Source organism: Geotrypetes seraphini, chromosome 1, assembly GCF_902459505.1.
Source record: "Geotrypetes seraphini chromosome 1, aGeoSer1.1, whole genome shotgun sequence".
NCBI classification, from domain to species: Eukaryota; Metazoa; Chordata; class Amphibia; order Gymnophiona; family Dermophiidae; genus Geotrypetes; species Geotrypetes seraphini.
This window is the reverse complement of record NC_047084.1, coordinates 520,399,960-520,421,325: the sequence shown is the minus strand read 5'-3', so window position 1 is coordinate 520,421,325 and position 21,366 is coordinate 520,399,960. Positions and strand designations below refer to the sequence as shown.

Genomic DNA, 21,366 nt, shown 5'->3' with positions numbered 1-21,366 from the left:
TTTTTCCCTCTTGGGTTCCTCCCCCATTTGTGAGGACCAGATCTAGTATCGCTTTTTCCCTCATGGGTTCCGTCACCATTTGTCTGAGCAGCCTCTTGAAAGCCATCCACAATCTCCCTACTTCTTTCCGATTCCGCAGATGGAACTTGCCAGTCTGCATCCAGCAGATTGAAGTAACCCAACAGCAGCACTTCTTCTTTCTTTCCAAACTTTTGAGAATCAAAGAATGCAGCATGTAAGAAAGCTAAGAAGCACAAATATTCTTCCCCTTCTAGGAATGCCACTGTGCCCAGGCGCATCGTCTTCCTGAATGCACATCAAGCATTGATGCAAGGATGACTTTTTTCCATCTGAATGACGTCTCCTCGTAGACATGCCTCAACATCGAGGTTTTCCATGCCACACCCATCTGGTATCTGCTTCCATGTTGATGTGTCTTCCGATATTGGCATCGTCTCTCCAGGAGGAAATCCAGGCTATGCTGAGACAAGAGCTTTTGGGGCTACTGCAATCACAGCCCTCACTGGCATTAAAGACTTCCATACCCGCCTCAGTCTAGTCTGAGGATGCATCAGAGTGTTGATCGATGACAAGGTCACACCTCTGCTTAATGTCGATCATCGGAGTTGATGTGGCACCACTTGATGCATACATTGTCATCGGTGGAGGAATTATCTCCTGTTTTGGAACATTGAACTCTCTACTTCAGTGTAACTCAACACTCTTCAACGCACACTTCCTGATTCTCCTAGTATGGAGTACTTCGAAGACTCTATATCTCTTCTCATTCAGATGAGGACTTATCATAGTAAACCTTGCGATCCTTTCCCTCCTCAATGACAGAAAGTATCTCTTTTACTGGCTTTATAAGACCAAAGGGACAGGCTTTACCCATCAAGATGGAGAAAAGAAGGAACCTCATTCCGATATTGAAGCACCATCAAGTGAATATATTGGGGTACCCTTACACAAGGTCATGAAAAATATATCTTATTTAAAAACTAGGAACTCCTCTATCAGTACAGGTAGCTCCTAGAAAAATTGACAAAATGTACAATAATTAAAAGTATCCAGGATTTGGCAGAGCTAAACTTCAGCACCATTTATTAACTGTGGAATCAGCCCTCAAACGTTCATACAGCTCACAAACTTATGCTTCTGTTCTCTGGGCAGAGAAGTGAGAATGTTGGATATTCTTGACGAGCGTTTTCCAGTTATCTATGCTATGTAACAGAATAATTTTAATGTCCATTTACTTCAAATTTTTATTAAAACAATTGGCAAAATTTGAGAAATGTATGCCCCCAGACAAGTTAAAACAATTTAACGGTTATCTAAGAACTTGTTTACTATGAGAAAGTTCATGGCTAGAGCATATTTCAATGCCTTTAATGTTTCTTCCAGAATTGCAATAGCAATTGCAATGTATTGTTTAGCCTGGCTTTGAGTTTCTGACCTAAAAACTTCATTTCAAGAACACCTTTCCAATGTGCTGGTTGAGTGGAAGCCGTCAGAAGGTAGTGATCAATGGAAATAGCTCTGAGGAAAGGAATGTTACCAGTGGTGTGCCTCAAGGTTCTGTTCTTGGGCCTGTTCTTTTTAACATTTTTATAAACGATATTGCTGAAGGGTTGTCGGGTAAGATTTGCCTCTTTGAGGATGATACAAAAAACAGCAATAGAGTGGACACACCAGATGGTGTGAATAACATGAAGAAAGACCTGGCGAAGCTTGAAGAAAGGTCTGAAATTTGGCAGCTAAAATTGAATGCTAAGAAATGCAAGTTCATGCATTTGGACTGGAAAAACCCAAGGGAATGGTACAGATTAAGGAGTGAAGAGCTTATGTGCAAGATAGAAGAGCGGGACTTGGGTGTGATTGTATGTGATGATCTTAAGGTGGCCAAACCAGGTTAAAAAGGTGACGGTGAAAGCTAGAAGGATGCTAGGTTGCAGAGAGAGAGGTATGGTTAGTAGGAAAAAGGAGGTATTGAATGCCCCTGTATAAGATTTTGGTGAGACCTCATTTAGAATATTGTGTACAATTCTGGAGGCCGCACCTTCAAAAAGATATAAAAAGGATAGAGTCGGTCCAGAGGAAGGCTACTAAAATGGTGTGTGGTCTTCATCATAGGGTGTATGGGGACAGACTTAAAGATCTCAATCTGTATACTTTGCAAGAAAGGTGGGAGAGGAGAGATTTGATAGACGTTTAAATAAAAAAATTAAAAAATGTCACTCACCAGCAGTGGGCCTCTTCTCTAAGATCCAACATTGAAATTCAAAAACAGGTGGAGAAAAAGCCTCAAACATTTTTAGCACTTGGCTGTGTTCTGCCATTGGAAAAAGAAGTTTGTACCGGTGGATCCTTTCCAGTTCCATCCTCTGGTGGATCCTTTCCAGTTCCGTCCTCTGGCGCCAGAGCTAAGTATTTTACTTCCTAAAAACGTTTTTGAGGCTTTTTCTCCACCTGTTTTTGAATTTCAATGTTGGATCTTAGAGAGGTGACCCACTGCTGGTGAGTGACATTTGTAATTTTTTTGGTTTTATTGTCACTACTTTTTTTGATCTTGAGAGACATTTAAATATCTAAGTAATGTAAATGCGCATGAGTCGAGTCTCTTTGATTGGAAACTCTGTAATGAGGACATAAGATGAAGTTAAGAGGTGATAGGCTCCGAAATAATCTAAGGAAATACTTTTTTTACAGAAAGGGTGGTAGATGCATAGAACAGTCTCCCGGAAGAGGTGGTAGAGACAGAGACTGTGTCTGAATTCAAGAGGGCCTGGCATAGGCACGTGGGATCTCTCAGAGAGAGAAAGAGATAATGGTTACTGTGGATGGGCAGACTAGATGGGCCATTTGGTCTTTATCTGCCATCATGTTTCTGTTTCTTTAATATTTGAGTTTGCTGAATTTTGCAATGTTGAAACGGATAAGTCTAATTTCTCCAGTCTTTTTTCAATCAAAGTTAATTGAGATTCTTGCTTAGTCACTTTAGTTGTCACATCAGAAGGAAACTGACATAACTTAGATACAATACTTGGCAATGATACTTCTATATGATATAGTGCTAACCAAATATCCTGTAAGGTAATTGTTTTATCCACAGAGACAAGACTTAAATCTGTCTGAGAGTGCATTTGAACCGGAACAAGGAGAGGAGTATCGAAGATTCCTTTACTCTGTTCCAAGTTTCCAGAAGTAAGACCCTTACTAGTCAATTGTTGGGAGATTGAGTCTTTCACAATGTTAGGGATAGACTCCTGCATACCTTTTAATATTTATTATTATTAATTATTTCTATAGCAGTACCAGATGTATGCAGCGCTGTACAGAGTCACAAAGACTAAGAAAACAGTCTCTGCTCGAAAGAGCTTACAATCTAAACAGGCAAGACAGACAAAACAGGTTGAGGAGAAGGTGGCGGTTCCCCAGAAGGAAAAAAAGCAGAATGTAAAGATGTACTCACATGAACAATATTGGCGGTTGTCATCAAAGGAACCCAATGTTGGTCCATAGGACCTTTAACAGGAATAGGTAATACTATCTTTGCCTTTCTTTTCCCCGTTATTCAACTATCTTATAGATTCCTGCTGGGGCTCCAAAGGGGTGTGTGCTACCCCTTTGGGCATGCCCCTTCAGGCATGTGCCCATGGATATACATTTGCGGGCTGTGTTCTAGGGCTTGGTGTCTCAAGAGGTCTGCCAAGACCTCTCCCTCCAGCTCCTGACATCGGCTGTTGTCTGGAGAGTGCCTGTCTGATGATAGTAGATAAAGCCTGCCAGCTCAAGACAACCCCAACCCTTGCATATGAGTAATATTGACCACAACTGGATAAAGCACTGATCTTTTTCACAGAGAAGTAAACAAATGGAATAGCCTCCTCATGGAGAATGGAGTAGGCATGGGAAAAAGATTAGTACCCAAAATACTAGATTCAAATGTTTTGATCCCATGCTTCCTTAATTCTGATAATAACATATCATGAGTTCTCATATCTGGAACACCAGGGCACCCTGTAGGATTATTCTAGACAATGGACTGGTCCATTCTACATTGCATCATAAAGGACATACTACCCATCTGCAGTAACCATTATCTCTTTTGAATTCAGACACAGTCTGTCTCCACCACCTCATCTGGGAGACTGTTCCATGCATCTTCCACCCTTTCTGTAAAAAGTATTTCCTTAGATCACAGTTCTTCAACCGCCGGTCCGCGGACCGGTGCCGGTCCGCAAACAAAATCTTGCCGGTCCGCGAAGGATTCGGTTCCCGCCGCAACGAAAGGCCGGCGTCAGCTGACTTGCAACTTCCTGTTGCAGTCGCTGTGCCGGGACTCCTGCCTTCCACCGCGTTTGCCTCCTGCCTTGTCTCCACACCTCCAGACCAGCAGCGGCAACTCTGTATGCTTTTAACTTCGGCACAGAGCTGCCCCTAATCAATAGTTTAGTGCGGTTTCATAAGGCAGCCTCGGGGCCTTTGCTAGGCCGGCCCACATCGCATCATCGAAGCGGGCCGGCTATCAAAGGCCCCGAGGCTGCCTCATGAAACCGCGCTAAACTATTGATTAGGGGCAGCTCTGTGCCGAAGTTAGAAGTTCACAGAGCTGCCGCTGATGGTCTGGACTCTTGGGCCGCTGAAGGAGGGCAAAGAGCAGCTGTCCTGGTGGTTTCCCTTCCTCTCGCCTTTGCAGGTCCCTTTTTTTTTTTTTTTCCTTCAAACGGCAACGGGCCCCAGCATCGACATCAATCAAGTAAGTTCAACTGTTCCTTGCAAGCGGTTCTGCTCGGCCAAAGCTTCCCCTCTGACATGAGCCACCCTCGGGAAAGAAAGTGACCCGCAAAGGTGAGGGGAAGGGGGGCAGATGATGGAAGTTGGGGGGGGGAGAGAGAGAGAGATAGAAGGGGCAGATGATGGAATGGAGGAGATGAGAGAGAGAAGGGGACAGATGATGGAAGTGAGAAGAAGGGAGAGAGAGCAGAAGGCAGATGGATGTCAGTTGAGAGGGGAGAGCAGATGCTGAATGGAAGTGGGGAAAGAACACATACTGGATGGAAGGAGGAGATAAATAAAGGGGGAAGAAAATAGTAAGATAATGGAGGGGTGAGGGAAAGGGGTGACAAGCTGTGCGCAGACACAGTGAAAAGAGGGAAACAGGACTAAATAGTAAGAAAGAATTTAATTTAGATGGAGGCAGAAAATAGAGAAGGAAGACCAGAGAAGAAAAGGGAAGAGAGAGCAGAGAATGATATCAGATCTGAGTGGAGGAAATGAGAAGAGAGATATGCTAAAATCCACAGGGGGGAGGGAAGGATAGAGATGCCAGACCATGAGGGGAACAGAAGGAAGATGATGGATGCCAGACCAAATTGGTAAGGGGGGGGGGGCAGGAGGAGAGATGGCTGGGAAAGACAGATAGTGAATGGAAGGGGCAGATGCTGGACTGAAGAGACAGAGAAGGTTATCATGCTGCTGTACCGGGCCATGGTACGCCCTCACGTGGAGTACTGCGTCCAGCACTGGTCACTGTACATGAAGAAGGACACGGTACTACTCAAAAGGGTCCAGAGAAGAGCGACTAAAATGGTTAAGGGGCTGGAGGAGTTGCCGTACAGCGAAAGATTAGAAAAACTGGGCCTCTTCTCCCTTGAGCAGAGGAGATTGAGAGGGGACATGATAGAAACATTCAAGGTACTGAAGGGAATAGACTTAGTAGCTAAGGACAGGTTGTTCACCCTCTGCAAGGCAGGGAGAACAAGAGGGCACTCTCTAAAGTTGAAAGGGGATAGATTCCGTACAAACGTAAGGAAGTTCTGTGGTAGAAAGCTGGAACGCTCTTCCAGAGGCTGTTATAGGGGAAAACACCCTCCAAGGATTCAAGACAAAGTTAGACAAGTTCCTGCTGAACAAGAACGTGCGCTGGTAGGGGTAGTCTCCGTTAGGGTGCTGGTCTTAGACCAGAGGGCTGCCGTGTGAGCGGACTGCTGGTCATGATGGACCTCTGGTCTGACCCAGCAGTGGCAATTCTTATGTTCTTATGTTCTTAGGGCAGACACTGGCTGGAAGAGAGTGAAAAGGCAATGAAAGCAGAAACCAGAGACGACAAAAGGTAGAAAAAAATAATTTTATTTCTATCTTGTGATTCAAATATATCAGATTTGAAATATGTATCTTGCTAGACATAATTGGGGAGTGCAAAGCCCAGGCAGTGCTTCTTTAGCTTCCAGCTGGCTTAGGGCTCTCTCTGACCAGGGGGCAGTTGCCCTAGTTCCACTCCCCTAATACCATTCCTGTTATGTGTGACTATGGTATTCTGTTACTTGATATTTGTGTAGCATTCTGTAATAATTTGGCTTATTCAGTTTTCTTGATAGTAGAGGGGATATATGTGAAGGGGAGAGGAGACAGGGGTTTTGTTGATCTTTGCCCTGTATTATTTGTATTTATAAAATGACAATTGTATAGAATATTGTTTCTTTTTATACTTTAATAAAATATGTTCAATATAAAATTATAACTATTTGAGGCTTGTGCGGATGGGATCAGATGGTTTGTGGGACCGAGCTCACGGGGACGGGGCGACGATGGTTTTTTAAAAAAAATTTCAGTCTTAGTAGTTTGCCGGTCCACGAAATAATTATTTTATTTCCGCTGGTCCATAGGTGTAAAAAGGTTGAAGAACACTGCCTTAGATTACTCCGGAGCCTATCACCTCTTAACTTTATCCTATGCCCTCTCATTGCAGTTTCCTTTCCATTGAAAGAGACTTGACTCATGTGCATTTACATTACGTAGGTATTTAAACATCTCTGTCATATCTCCCCTCCTGTCTTTCCTCCAAAGTATACAGATTGAGATCTTTAAGTCTATCCCCATACGTTGGAGCACTTAATTTGTTCTTTATTTTGAGGTTCTTGTCTCTCATATCTAGATAAGTCAAATGTAACAAGTAAGCTATTGCTCTTGATTTGCAATGTATTTTATTTTTCTCTGAATTGTCAGTCTACTTTGTGACAGGCTTATCGGAGTGCAAAAAGCCATTATTTAATTTTCAATGTATATAACTTTATGCTGAATGAAATTTTTTTTAATGTGTGTTTTTAAAACTCTGGTACTTATGCTATGATATTCATACTCTAACTTTTCTTAATTCAACTTTTTCTATTAATTTTTCTTTTAGGTTATGAGCATGGTTTCTGGATTTGCCCCTCTGATTACTGCAGGCATTTTTTCAGCCACACTTTCTTCTGCGTTAGCATCTTTAGTGAGTGCTCCCAAAGTATTCCAGGTGAGTATAAGCTCATTGTAAATATAGTTCTGCTTTTATATCCTAAGAAAGGTGACTGGTTTTATTTTATTCTTTGAAGAAAGAAAATAGCAGATAGGAGGGAAGTTGAGATTTATCATAATTTTGTTTGCTAACAGTTATTAGTGTTTCATCATGAATAAGATTAGGCATCAAGATGAGATCAATAATTTTAATCTGAGGGTTAAAGTGAGAGAAGTATTCTTGGCCCTTTTTAAAAGAATCATTAAGTTTCTCTTGCTTACTTTCTCCTATATCAGTGTGTCAATAACTTTTTAAACTGCGGCACACCAATATCAGGGCTGCGGCTGGAGGGCACACTGAAATGTGTGGTTGTCCTCCAGCTGTGGCCCCCGAGCCTCTTATTATCACCGGTGGTAGTGGTGGTGGGTGCTGCAGAAGGAGAGGGGAGGAGAAGGAGCAGAGGCGCTGGCGAGGAGGAGAGGCACAGGCGCCGGTTGACTGACTATAGGTCGTGTTTCTCGTCTAGAGAGACATGTCCTGGAAGCAGTCAGCCGGTGCCTCTCCTCCTCGCCGGCGCCTCTGCTTCTTCTCCTCACCTCTCCTGCAGCACCCCCCATCACCACCACCGGTGATAGAAGGTCAATGGACAGTGTATCGCAAATTGTGTGCAGCGGCAGATTCCAGGTGAGCCTCTTGAGATGAATAATATCCCAAAAGAACCAGGCTAAAATCCCACATGCAGAAACAATAATTATAATATGATGCAAAAACCTAGGATTCTATACTGAAGCTGTCCTTTTAAAGATCGGCAGGAGAGATGCCCACTCTCTCTCCTGCCATGTCACCAACACTAATACCCTTCCCCCTCCCTCCCCCCCCCCCCCCGGCAGCAGAAGAGATGCCCTCTCCTACCGCCATGAAATCCCCCCTCCCCCCAACGACCCTCTTGTTCTATTTGATATTATTCCATATTTTGGGTAATAGACATGTTTAGACCTTTTCTCTACTCTATAGATAGGTATTTATTCAGGTCTACTGGGAATTTATGAAACCGCTAGTGCCGGAGTCTAGTTGAAACTATCAAGATAAGTGCTGCCATTTTTTGAATGGCTTTTTGAATGACCATTTGGAACTACGAGTACATAAGTCTATGAATCAAAATTGAAAATTATTATTATTATTTTTTTTAAATTCTTTATTCATTTTTAAACTTTCAAGTGTACAAAAATTCATAATAAACACAATTAATTTGAGCACTTGAACATCTTATCATTATAACTTATAAGTACAAATGTAGCCCTCTCCCCACTTTCCCTCAAAGCCCCTTAATCATTATAAGATCATATACTTGAAACCCTCCCCCCACCCCCTACTAAATGGTGTATAATTAATAGAAAAATGGCATTCAATCATGACAAAAAGATGTTAATGGCTCCCATATTTTAATAAAATTTGTATAATTTCCATTCTGTACCGCTAATGATCTTTCCATTCTATATATGTGACATACTGAGTTCCACCAAAAATTAAAATTAAGTTTACTATGATCTTTCTAATTATTAGTAATATGTTGGATGGCAACTCCAGTCATAATCATTAAAAGTTTATTATTACACAATGATATCTGACTCTTTTCTCATAGACATTCCAAATATCACAGTATCATAAGATAATGCTACATGGTTTTCCAATAAATAATTTATTTGATCCCAGATTGAGTTCCAAAAGGCTAAAATATGGGGACAGTAAAACAAAAGATGATCCAAAGTCCCTACATCTAGATTACAATGCCAGCATCTATTAGACAAAGAACTATTTAATTTTTGTAATCTAACTGGGGTCCAAAAAACTCTATGTAACAAAAAAAAAACAAGTTTGTCTCATAGACGCTGACATTGTACATCTCATTCTCCAAGACCAAATTTGTGGCCATTGAGAAGCTGAAATCTGATGCTTAATCTCAATACTCCAAATATCCCTAAGACCATTTTTAGGTTTCTTTTAACCAAGTCACTAATAGTTTTATACCACTGTGCGGCCTGGTGACCCAGAAAGTCCGCCTGAAAACATAGAAATTCCATACTGAACTGAGTATTAAGAGTTTTCCATTCAGTTGCAACCAACGAAAACATTGTGATTTATGAAGCCCAAATTTATGTTGCAAATGTGTAAAATCAAGCAGTTTGCCATTTGAGATGACATAATTTAAAGTTCTAATGCCTGCAATTATCCAATGCTTCCAGATGACCTTGAAACCGCCAATTTGAATCTTGGAGTTTAGTCATATGGATTGATTAGTTGATTTATTAATAGGAATAGTTGTTAAGTTACTAACAAATCTTAATGTTTTCCAAGTATCCACTAAAATTCTATTTTCTTTGTATAATCTGGGCATCTTGATACTGAGAACATGAGAACAATGTAAAGGAAACATGAGTCGCCATTCCAAATATAACCAATCAGGAGTATATTCAATGAGCTCCGGGAGGACCCAATACATACCTTGACGTAAAATATAGGCCTGATGGTACCTATAAAAATTTACCCCACCCTCCTTAATTGGCCTTTGCAAAGATACTAAAGCAATTCTAGGAGTTTTACCAAGCCAAATAAATTTGATAATAATCAAATTCAATTTTTTTTAGAAAGACCCCTGAAAGAATACTGGTATCATACCCATTTGATAGCACACCACAGGCAATATCATCATTTTAACAGTTTGGACTCTTCCCCCACCAAGATAAATGTAATGGATTCCAATGTTCACATAATTCTGTAACCTTTTTTAACAAAAGTTTTTCATTTTCTTTTACTGTATCATCTACTGTATTTTTAATCCAAATTCCTAAATATTTGAATCCATCTTCCTTCCAAACAAAAGAAAACGAATCAAGCATACTTTTTAAACAATGTACATTGAGTGGAAGAATTTCAGATTTATTCCAATTTATTCCGAAATCGATAAATGGACCACTAATTTCAAACTAAAACTAAACGCAGAAAAAACAAAAGTCTTTCTGGCTAGTCCCAATGACAAAATTACGAGAACATCGATAAAAATAAATAATCACGAATACCCAATTTCCAAAAACATAAAAATACTGGGCATCACTCTTGACACTCACCTAACTATGACCGACCACACAAACTCACTAGTGAAAAAATGCTTTTACACGCTATGGAAACTAAGAACCATAAAAAAATACTTTGACCCTTCTTCATTCAGGTTGCTGATACAGGCACTGATCCTATCCCTTCTTGACTACTGCAACATCATCTACCTAGGCATCCCACAAAAAACAATAACAAAACTGAGATTAATACAAAACACCGCCGTTCGCCTAATTTTCGGACTAAGAAAAAACGATCACATCAGCCCCTACTATAAAAAGCTGCACTGGCTTCCAATAGAAGCGCGAATTCTATTCAAATTCGCTTGCACCTGTTTCAAACAAGCCTGGGGACTAGCACCTTCATACCTACAAACTCACTTCACCCTACACAACCCCACAAGAACGACCAGAAACAAAAACATCTTTGCATACCCAAAGATTACAGGTTGCAGATACAAATCCTTCTTGGACAGAACCTTTCAGTTCCAAGCGAACAGACAGCAAACCTGGCTGAAAAACCACATAAATGAACCAAACATGACTTATAATACTTTCCGCAAATCGATCAAAACCACCCTATTCGCTAAATTCATTGGCTAAAACGGTCCCCTCTCACGGATGTTCTAAATCTTTCAGACACTCATTACCCTTAGATCTCCAATTAATATGTAAGTTTACCATTTAGACTATTGTACTGCATCTAGACTCTTTATTCGGTACTGTATTTAAACTTATTGTATGGTATTGAATTTGGACTCACTCTACTGTATTATATGTGGATTTATTGTATTGTATTAGTATTGTACTGTACTTGTTATTCGCTGAATGTCCAGCCTTCTTACAATGTAAACCGCCTAGAAGTCGCCTGACTATGGCGGTATAGAAAAATAAAGTTATTATTATTATTATTATTTTGTAACCTGAAAATTTACCAAACATTTCTATCAATTCTAACAGAAAAGGAATGGAGGAACCAGGATTTCTCAAATATAGTAAAATATCATCTGCATAAGCAGAAAACTTGTACTCCCAATCATTACGAGGAATACCCTGTGTCCCTTTTGCCTGTTGAATAGCTTACCTTTAAAAGAGCTTGTAAAGTATCTTGGTGCCATTTATCAACTAATTTAGATTCTAAATATTTAATTTCTTTTTCTAAATCAGTAAATTGTTTAGCCAGTTGTTTTCTAATGTGTGCCAAATAAGAAATAATGTGATCTCTCATAGTAGCTTTAAAAGCATCCCATAATATTTCAGTATTAATATCCTCTGTAGTATTAATTTGGAAAAACTCAGATACCTTTACCTTAAACTCTTCAAGAAAAGCTGAATCCGCAACCAATGTATTATCAAATCTCCAAATTGATCTATTTAAATCCTGTTTATCCAATCTACATTTGATCCAGACCCCTCCATGATCTGACAAAATAATTGGATCAATGGAAGCTTGTGTCACCTGCTGTACCAATGAATTTGAAACCAAAACATAATCAATTCTTGAAAAAGACTTATGAACTTGTGAAAAAAAAGAAAATTCCTGATCATTAAAATTAAGTATTCGCCATATATCTTTTAAATCACAAGATTGTACCAAATTCTCTAACCCTAAAGATTTTATATTCTTGCTTGGTTTTTTATCCAAAAAAGGATCCATTACAGCATTAAAATCTCCAGCTACAGCTAAATTAGAAGCAGCCAGTGGGAGTATTAATTGTTGTAAGTTTTTGAAATAATCATTTTGGTTTGAATTAGGGGCATAGATATTAAACAAAGTCAAGGTATTATTTCCCATTCTCATTTCTACCTTAATCCATATTCCTAAGGGATCAAAATCTATCAATTGAAAAGAAATGGCAACAGGGGCAAAAAAACAATGCTTTACCCAATCCCCTTCGAGTTTCTTTGATTCTACATCCGATAGATGCGTCTCTTGGATAAAATATATACCCGCCTTCTGTTTCTTTAAGAATGTAAGCATTTTTTTCCTTTTTACTGGATGATTGAGGACATTAACATTAAGTGAAAAAAATTTAATCTCCATTATACCGTGTTTCCCCGATGGTAAGACACTGTCTTATTTTTTTTGGAAGGCCAAAATAAGCTCTAGGGCTTATTTTCGGGGGGATGCCTTATTTACCCTTTCAATGTCTTTCCACCCTCCCTCCACTCCGGCCCAGCCCAGTATGAAGTATTTCCTTTTGTTTCCCTCCCCTCTCTCTTCTCCTCCCTCACCCACAAGTCCTGCATCTGGCCCTCTCCCTTCTACCTGCACCTGGCAACATCCCCCTGCTCCGCGGCTCTCTTCAGCAACTCGTCAGCAGCGGTGATCAAGACAAGCTGCCGACATCGAGGCCTTCCCTCTACGAGTCCCGCCTTTGTGGAAAAAGGAAGTTGAAACAAGCGGGACTCGCAGAGGGTAGGCCCCGACGTCAGAAGCTTGTGTCGATCGCTGCTGCTGAGTTGCCGAAGAGAGCCGCGGAGCAGGGGATGTGGCCGGAAGCAGGTAGAAGGGAGAGGGAGATAGGAAGGCTGTAGATCTCCGGAGCATGACACCGACCCCGGCCAGGATGATTTCTTTTTCACACATGCAACTTACAAGTCCGGCGTCGTGGCGGGAAATAGCCATGCTGAGAAGTGAGCTCAGCACTACACAGATGAAAGCCTTGCTTGCTGATTGGTCCGGCGGCACGGCCGCCGGACCAATCAGCAAGCAAGGCTTTCATCTGTGTACGTGCTGAGCTCACTGCTCAGCATGGCTATTTCCCGCCGCGACGCCGGACTTGTAAGTTGCATTCCTGTACCGGAGCCACAGCAAAGGTGGAAAAGAGCCACATGCGGCTCTGGAGCCGCGGGTTGCCGACCCCCGCGGTAGACGGAGGGACCACACGGAGTCACCCACCGTACCACCCGATTCGGGTAAGCACAGGTATCGGTGGGTGGCTTATTTGCGGGGGGGGTGCCTTATTTAACAATTTTTTCTAAAAAGGGGGGGCTGTCTTATTCGATGGCCCTGCCTTATCATCGGGGAAACACGGTACATAATAATTGTAAAAAATCTCTTCTCAATTTCAAAGAATAAATAATAAATTAAAGCATGATTATATGCCATTTTCCATATCAATTCATCATGAGCAATACACCTTCCCCAATTATCATTATACCCATTACTAATATCCATCCCACCCTTCCCCACCCTAAATAATGACATAGAACCACACATATAAGTTCAGATGAATCAAGATAAATCCCCAACAGACCACAATTATAAATCAATATTGTAATACATTAATCATGTTATATAAATATCTTATTAATAAAATCAAGATCCTTAAATACATATCAAAGACCTTAATGACCAAACCCCCAATCCAAACAAAACTAATTGTTCAAATATTAAAGATAATACTAATGAACTACATTACTTGAATAATCAATCAATAAATATTCTTTCTAATCATATATAATCCATTAACCAACCTCAAAAAAACCAAACCATCCAGATTAATTCATGAAATAGATTTCTTGAGTAAATAATAATAAAAAAATATGTTAATAGATATTCATAACTAATATCCATTTCTTTCTAATCATGTAAAGACTAGTAACTATCAACACAAAGAAATAGATTCTTTCATTGCCAATGAATTGCAATGAAAAACAAAATAAAATTAATATGCAAAGTGAGTCCCACGAGCACCACCAAGGGCCAATTCATCCCGGAATGAATGCATCTGAATGAAGCACTATACAACCAAAGTTCCTGTAAAGACTGTTCCTTGTGATCAACACCTCTCTGCCAAATCATCTGTGTCCCATAGTTATAGGCAGATGTGGATTCATACAAACTCAAAGGTCATTTTTAATGCCCGAGTCCAAAAGACGCCTCTTACTCGCTCTCCTCTCTGCTTGCATCATCTTAGTCACATTCCATCAGCAGGCAACCAAACACTTAGTGAATACTCCAGATATTCTCAGAGCAAGACACACATATCTCTAAAGCACACTAAGTGAAGGCTAGACCAAAGCAGATACTTCACAGTATGATGTAATGTAAGCAGATGTATCCAAAGAGCAACTAGGAATAATCCCATCTGTCTCAAGAAATCAGGATCTTCAGAGGTCAAACTTAACATCATATTCCCCATCTTACTCTGAGTAGACCAACAAGGAAATTGCATTTCTGTTTGCCATAAGAATTCTAAATTTAAATTTTGAAAGCCATAAAGGGCAAGCAATTAAACTGAGGAATGTATATTATCTCCTGATATGCAGATAACCCTGTCACATGCCCATCGACCATATGTGGCTTCCTAGATGTATAGAAACTTAAAATTATGGCAATATATTTTCAATTCAGAGACCTCTCAAACCAATTCGGTTTTATAATCAATGAGGTTGCAATTAAAGGAGACCAAAAGGTACTTTGTTAGACCCGGACAAGAGTCAAGTCCAAAGAGTCTATTGTTGATAAGAAGTTGTTAGGATCGCAATCCTGATATTTCCTACTCTAATTTCTGAAAAGTGGTATTTACCATGCAGCAGGCTGTCATTAAGTTCTTGGGCTGCTCCATAAAGCACATATGGTGACCCTGCTCAAAGTGACCCTAAAATGTTTATTAGGATCTTATGTTGAAGTAGCGAGGACACTGCAGAGTTAATGTGTCTCATAACCAACATACATACAGTGCTTCTGAGACAATTTGCTTATGCTTATATTTATGCATATCGCCAGTCTGGATGCGTCCCCCTATTTGGATTTATATTCAGTAAATCTACATTTGCAGGAAACCAAAAGATATTTATTAGATCCAAACAGATTGAAAGGATCGATTGTTGACAAAAAGCTGGTATGATCACAGATTCCGATTTGCATCCTGAAAAATTAAAAGGTGGTATGTGGCCAGCAACACGGTATCTTTAAGCAGTTGATCTGCTTCATAACGCTCATCTTATAGCCCTGCACACCATGCCCGCGAAATGTTGACTATGTACTTATGTCAGAATAGCGAGGACACTGTACTTGTGTCATATCACGGCACACACATAGTACTTCCGCAGTAGTCTGCCTAGGCAACCCGAAAAGACAGAGACAAATTAGTTACGTCCTCCTATGAGCCGAAGGCAGATAATTTTCGTTTTGCATACTAAAATCCTCATAAAGATCTGAGCTCATTGCATTAGGTTACCCCAGGCATTTCCTCCTCAAAGAAATTAACACTACTTCATATTGATTGTAGAACTCAGAATTCATTCCATATCTGCGCTTTAAACTTAGAAGGTTCTTTTACCGTTACATATTAAAATAAATAACATTGGAAAATCCAATTCAAATATTTATAGTACATATTCTAGAAACAAAAATAAACTCAAGTCCAAAGAAAAAGAATCAGCTCAAACCACTCAGTTTCACTCATTCATAGGCTGCTGCCTTTGACTCAAAAACTTCTTTAACTTCTCAGGGTTGTCAAAGCTAAGTGTTTTATTATCCACTGTAACTTTCATGACTGCTGGATACAATAAACCGTACTTAGCTCCAATTTCTCTTAGTGAAGGTCGTAGATCCAAAAACTGCTTCCTCCTCTGTGCCGTTGAATTTGCAAAATCTGGAACAATATGGATCCTGGCATCCTGGCATCTCGATTTTGATTTTCTTTTGCTAGCCTAATGATCTCTAGAGCATGCTGATATCTTAGAAGCTTAAAAATTATCGGGCGAGGTCCAACAAATTTATCAGGTCTTCTAGTCGGGACCGTATGTGCCCTCTCAATTTTGATTGGATGTTTTGATTTAAAAGGCAGGACTTTCATTATGAAATTTTCTAAAAAGGAAATAGGGTTCACTTTCTTCACCCCTTCTGGTATCCCTATCACTCTCAAATTAGACCTTCTCATCCTGTTCGAGCAGTCCTCCAGCTCTTTGGTAAGCAAGTCAATTTTCTCTCCGTCTTCTTTAAGCTTCTTCCTTACAAATTCAAATCCCTCCACATTCTTTTCCAGTTGGTTAACTTTGTTTTCCAAAACCTCCGTTCTATTTAATGTAGATACTTCTTCTTGCAAATCATTTAATTTTTTGGAGTTTGACAAAACGATTTCTTTGATTGCTTTAATTTCTTTAAACATTTCCTCTTCCCATTTTACTATCCTTTGGTAATGGAGTTTTTGACGATGTTACAGGCTCCGGTTTTGATCTCTTCACACTTCTGCTTCCAGCATTTGTTAATGCAGAGTCAGTTTTACTTTGCTTCCGGAAGGCCATTATGTCTTCTTGGTTTAAAAAAAACCAAAAGTTTTAGCTTTTCCGATATTATTTTAAGATAAAATGTCTGTTTTTAACGGGAGCTCCCTCCTCACCCGACCATTCGCGTGTACCTCCAAGCCACGCCCACCCCCCCCAAAAAAAAAATCGAAAATTATTACATTGTAAAGACAACTGGGTTTTAGTCTATGTAGTACAGAGGTATGGGACAGATGATTAGAATCTTGATCCTAGGATGGGGATCTGGAATAATGGGGGGTTATAAGAGATCTTATGATCTGATTCATTGATTTCTATGATGTCCTCACAGCTTTAGTTCTGAGTTGCTGTATGAAAAGTTTTTTTCTTCATGAAAATTTGATGTTTCACACATTGTATTTAGTTGGAAGACTTACCTTTTGTTCTATTTAGAATAGCCCAAGTCATTTAGTACTTATCACCTATCCTTTCATTCCCACTTTGATATCATTGATTCGATTTCTGCCCAGTTCTTCTGTTTTGAATTGGTACTCTATATACCTCACATGTGAGGATGAAGTACCATCTTTCAAACACAATCCTCCAAAACACCACCTCTTTTTCCACACAACATCTGCATTTTAGCTGCTTTAATGTGTTTTTTACATAGAGAGTTGCCACTCTCCATTTTCTGTCTTCTCTGTCTGTCCTAAATAATAGGTATAGTGAGATCCCAGTAATGAGATTCATTTCTCTATAATAGCTACAGTGTCTAAGTCCTTTTGTCCCATCAAGGCTTCCAGATGAGAATGTTGATTATTAGATCGTGAGGGCTATCTGATCTTATAAGGAAAGCCACTGACGATTTCAGAGCTTCTGGAGACCATAATTCCACACATCCACACTTCTTCTCTACCAGGGCTTACAGGTACACTTGCTCCTCTCTTCCTCACAAGGGTTTAGATTCTAATGAAGCTTGTAATGGACTAACTCTTTGGGCAGGCGAGGTTCGGTAAGGATCAAATTGTTGCTGTTCTCAGAGAAAACATATTACAAGTAAGTGGCCCTTTTATCTATTAATTTCCATGTTTGTATTTTTAGTTGGATCCTATAGCAACCATTTTGGGCAGATAAGCAAATTTTCAGAAATTGACACTTGGTGATGAGTATAGGGTATGTCAGTATCTCTCAAACTAAAGATAGTGGCCATGGCTTGAGACACCCAGAAGCGAGTGGATGTCACCGTGATGACATCGCGTATATTTTGAGGTTCTTGTCTGTCTTATCTAGATAAGTCAGATGTAACAAATAAGCTATTGCTCTTGATTTGCAGTGTATTTTATTTTTCTCTGAATTGGCTGATAGTCTACTTTGTGACAGGCTTATTGGAGTGCTGTATACATGTCTGCCTTATAACTTGTTTAGTATATGAGCCATAATCATCATATATGAGAGTAGGAATGATTTTTTTTTTTTTTTTTGAGGAGTGTCCCCTGTCCCTTACACTCACACATGCAGACCACAGGCACATATTAGGGATGTGCATTTGTTAGTGCATCATAAATTTTAATGCATGCAAAATAGATATAATGTTACTCTACAAAGTAATGTACATACAATAAATTAAAAAAGTTCTAAATGCATGATATTTTATTAAGCAGAATGTGTGAAGCCCAAAATTGTCTGAAAATTGCAGGAAAGTTTGAAAATGTTTGGGAAAAAAAAAAAAGCAGAAATTGTTTTTGTGCATGTCCTGGAATGTAGGCTTCTTTAGTTCTGAGGAACTTTTTAAAAAATGGAATCCTGTATTTTCATCAGTAATTGAATAATTGAATATTTGTTCTTATCCTTTTTTTTTTTCTTTTCAGGCTTTGTGCAAGGATAACATCTATCCTGGCCTCGAGATGTTTGCCAAAGGATATGGAAAAAACAATGAACCTCTTCGTGGTTATCTTCTGACGTTCTTCATTGCATTAGGATTTATTCTGATTGGTTAGTTATTGAAACAGAAGTGTTTATAAAGCTTAACATATTTAAATTCAGAAAAAAAATAAGTTCCAATAAAGAATACGATGTAATAGACAAATTTGAGTCCTTAAATTTATAAGGGTGTAATGTTCAATTGTAATCAAATATTTCTCATCCATCATTACCATGTTTCTTTTATATTGGAAAAATTATTTTATGATACCAAACTAGATGATCGGTAATATTTTACACCTCGTTTGACCAAACCTATCTTAATTCCTGAAAAGCCTTAAAGTTATGAGTGCTTGAATGCCATCTTGAAAATTTTCCTTTTGTTTGGTGGTGGCTATTTCTGCTATTAGCCTTAGGGCCAAAATCTATCTATTGTCCCTACAGTCATATTCCTTTCCATCACCTGGAAAATCATAAAAATGTATCTTTGCTAAATATACACTAAGGGGCAAATTCTATAAACAACGTCCCAATTGAAGGCAGTGGTAGGCATCCTACCACTGTCTAACCAGCCAATCTGAATGCATATAACCTCCCCCACCCCATCCCCCGAGGGGTAGGCGTGGGCATGGTTTCACCCAGAAATGGCCTTAGGTGAGCTTAGGCGGCCCTAGGCATCTGAAATCTAGGCCATCAAAATGCTGGTCTACATTTTAAATATTTATTTTAAAAATGTATATACCGTTTAAAACTAAACGGTTTATATAATGTATATACACAATATTAAAAAGAAGACAAAGTAAAAACAGGTAAATAGTAAAATACACCTATATTAAAATAAATATACATACAATCCTCAAGAAAGCATCATAATGTGGATAGTAAAAATAAAAAAAAATTCATCAATTTTAATTGGGGTAACTAAAAGAAAGCATCTATGAATCTCCGTGCTGCGATCATTTTAGCAGCTGCAGCAGAGAACCCATTCCCCCCGCGAAGTCAACCAGCAGGAGGGATGCCCACTCCAGATGTCTGCGGCAGGAGGAGTTCTGAATTCCTCCTGCCGCACCACCCCGAGACATTCCCGGCAGGAGGGATGCCCACTTCCTCCTGCTTCTAAACTCCCCCCTCACCCCCCGAGTGACATCCCCCGGTATGAGGGATGCTCACTCCTTCCTGTTGCTGGCCCCATCATCCCCTGAAGACTCCTCGACTCTACCACTGACACTCCCAAGATACCCCTGCTACCCCCTCCCCCCGAGCACCCCCATACATTTATTCAATGGCTGGTAAGAGGGATGCCACCACAAAATGCAGGCCTTCCTGGTGCATTCTTGGATGCACCAGGGTGGGGCCTAAGGCCCTGATTGGCTCAGATGCCTAAGGCCCCTGGGCCAACCGGAATCCCAGGCCTCCTTCCCAATTCATTCTGGAATGCACTGGGAGTGGCCTAAGACTCAGATTGGTCAGATCTTAGGCACTGGGAAGGGGCCTTAGGCACTGGGAGGGGCCTTAGACATCTGAGCCAATCGGGACCCTGGTGCCTCCTAGAATGCACCGGGAAGGCCTACCATTTTGCAGTGGTGGGCCTGCCGACAGGAGGGAGTGGGCATTCCTTTTGTCAGCCATCAAGTAAAGGTATGAGGGTGGCAGGGGGATCTTGGGGCGTCACAGAGTGTTTGAAGGTTTTCGGTGGATGATGGGGCCAGTGGCAGGAGGGAGTGGGCATCTCTTCTGCTGGGGGATGTCTTGGGGTGGTGTCTGCAGGAGGAATTGGCACTCCTCATGCTGTGGACATTTGGAGGTAGGGGGTCTTCGAGTTCTGACAGGAGGGAGTGGGCATCCCTCCTGTCAGTCGACTTCGCTGGGGTGAGGGGGGGTCCCTGCTGCTGCTGTTAAACTGATCACGGCAGGGAGATTCCCTTGCTGCGATCAGCTCAGGGACAATGTGATTCTCTAACTGGCGGGTTAGAGAATTGCAGTGTTTAGGTGGGGTTAGAGACGGACGCAATTCTATATTGGATGCCTGTGTGCGATACTCAAAAGCCGCTTAGGTGACTGCTGAGACCAGGCATCCTATACAGAATCCGGCCCTCATTGTATGAGATTCCTTTTAATATGTCGAAGCAAATTTTATTCTAGTAGAATGCATGCAGACTCTTTATTTTCAGCTTAGAGGTTAGCTTAGAGTTATATATACCTAACGTGTCTTTATTTTTGTACCGATGCAACAAAAAGCTGCTAGATAAAAACAGTTGTAATAACTCATACTTTCCAAAAATAAAGCAAATACAAGTACAGCCATTGTCAATATATTTTGCTACAAGTGTGTTTAAAAAATAAATAAAAAGTTGCCAGAAAATTGTAGAAATAGTGAAATATGCCACTAATAATGTTGGTCTGTACATACGAGGGACAATGGAAAGTTCTCAGCCCAACCATCAAAGATGGGGCAGTCTCCATTAAGGGCTATACACTTAGTCCAGTGATTTTCTACTTTTTCAGTCTCTTGGAAAAATACAGAACAAAAAAGTGGAAAATCACTGGACTACGGGCTCCTTTATGAAGCCGTGTTAGCGGTTTAACGCGCATAATAGTGTGCGCTAATTTTCCGGCTGCGCTAGCCGCTACCGCCTCCTCTTGAGCAGGCGGTAGTTTCTCAGCTAGCATGCGCTAAAAATGTACGTGCGATAAAGCCGCTAACGCGGCTTTGTAAAAGGAGCCCTAAGCGTATAGCTTCTTGATGGAGACTTCCCCAATTTTGTTGGTTGGACTGAGGACTTTTCAGTGGCCCCTCGTAATATGCCCCTCCATTTTTACAACTCTCCAAATGGGGGAGTATGT

General features: G+C 40.4%; 1 protein-coding gene across 1 annotated transcript in view; it reads left to right on the top strand.

Annotated features, from left to right (window-relative positions):
* The window catches only part of SLC12A2 (solute carrier family 12 member 2), a 333,014-nt gene that overhangs the window by 147,837 nt on the left and 163,811 nt on the right, over nt 1–21,366 (top strand). Inside the window, exons 11-12 of the mRNA XM_033928970.1 lie at nt 7,187–7,294; nt 18,471–18,594. Of these exons, the coding sequence (XP_033784861.1) occupies nt 7,187–7,294; nt 18,471–18,594 (232 nt within the window). The remainder of the gene's footprint in view (nt 1–7,186; nt 7,295–18,470; nt 18,595–21,366) is intronic.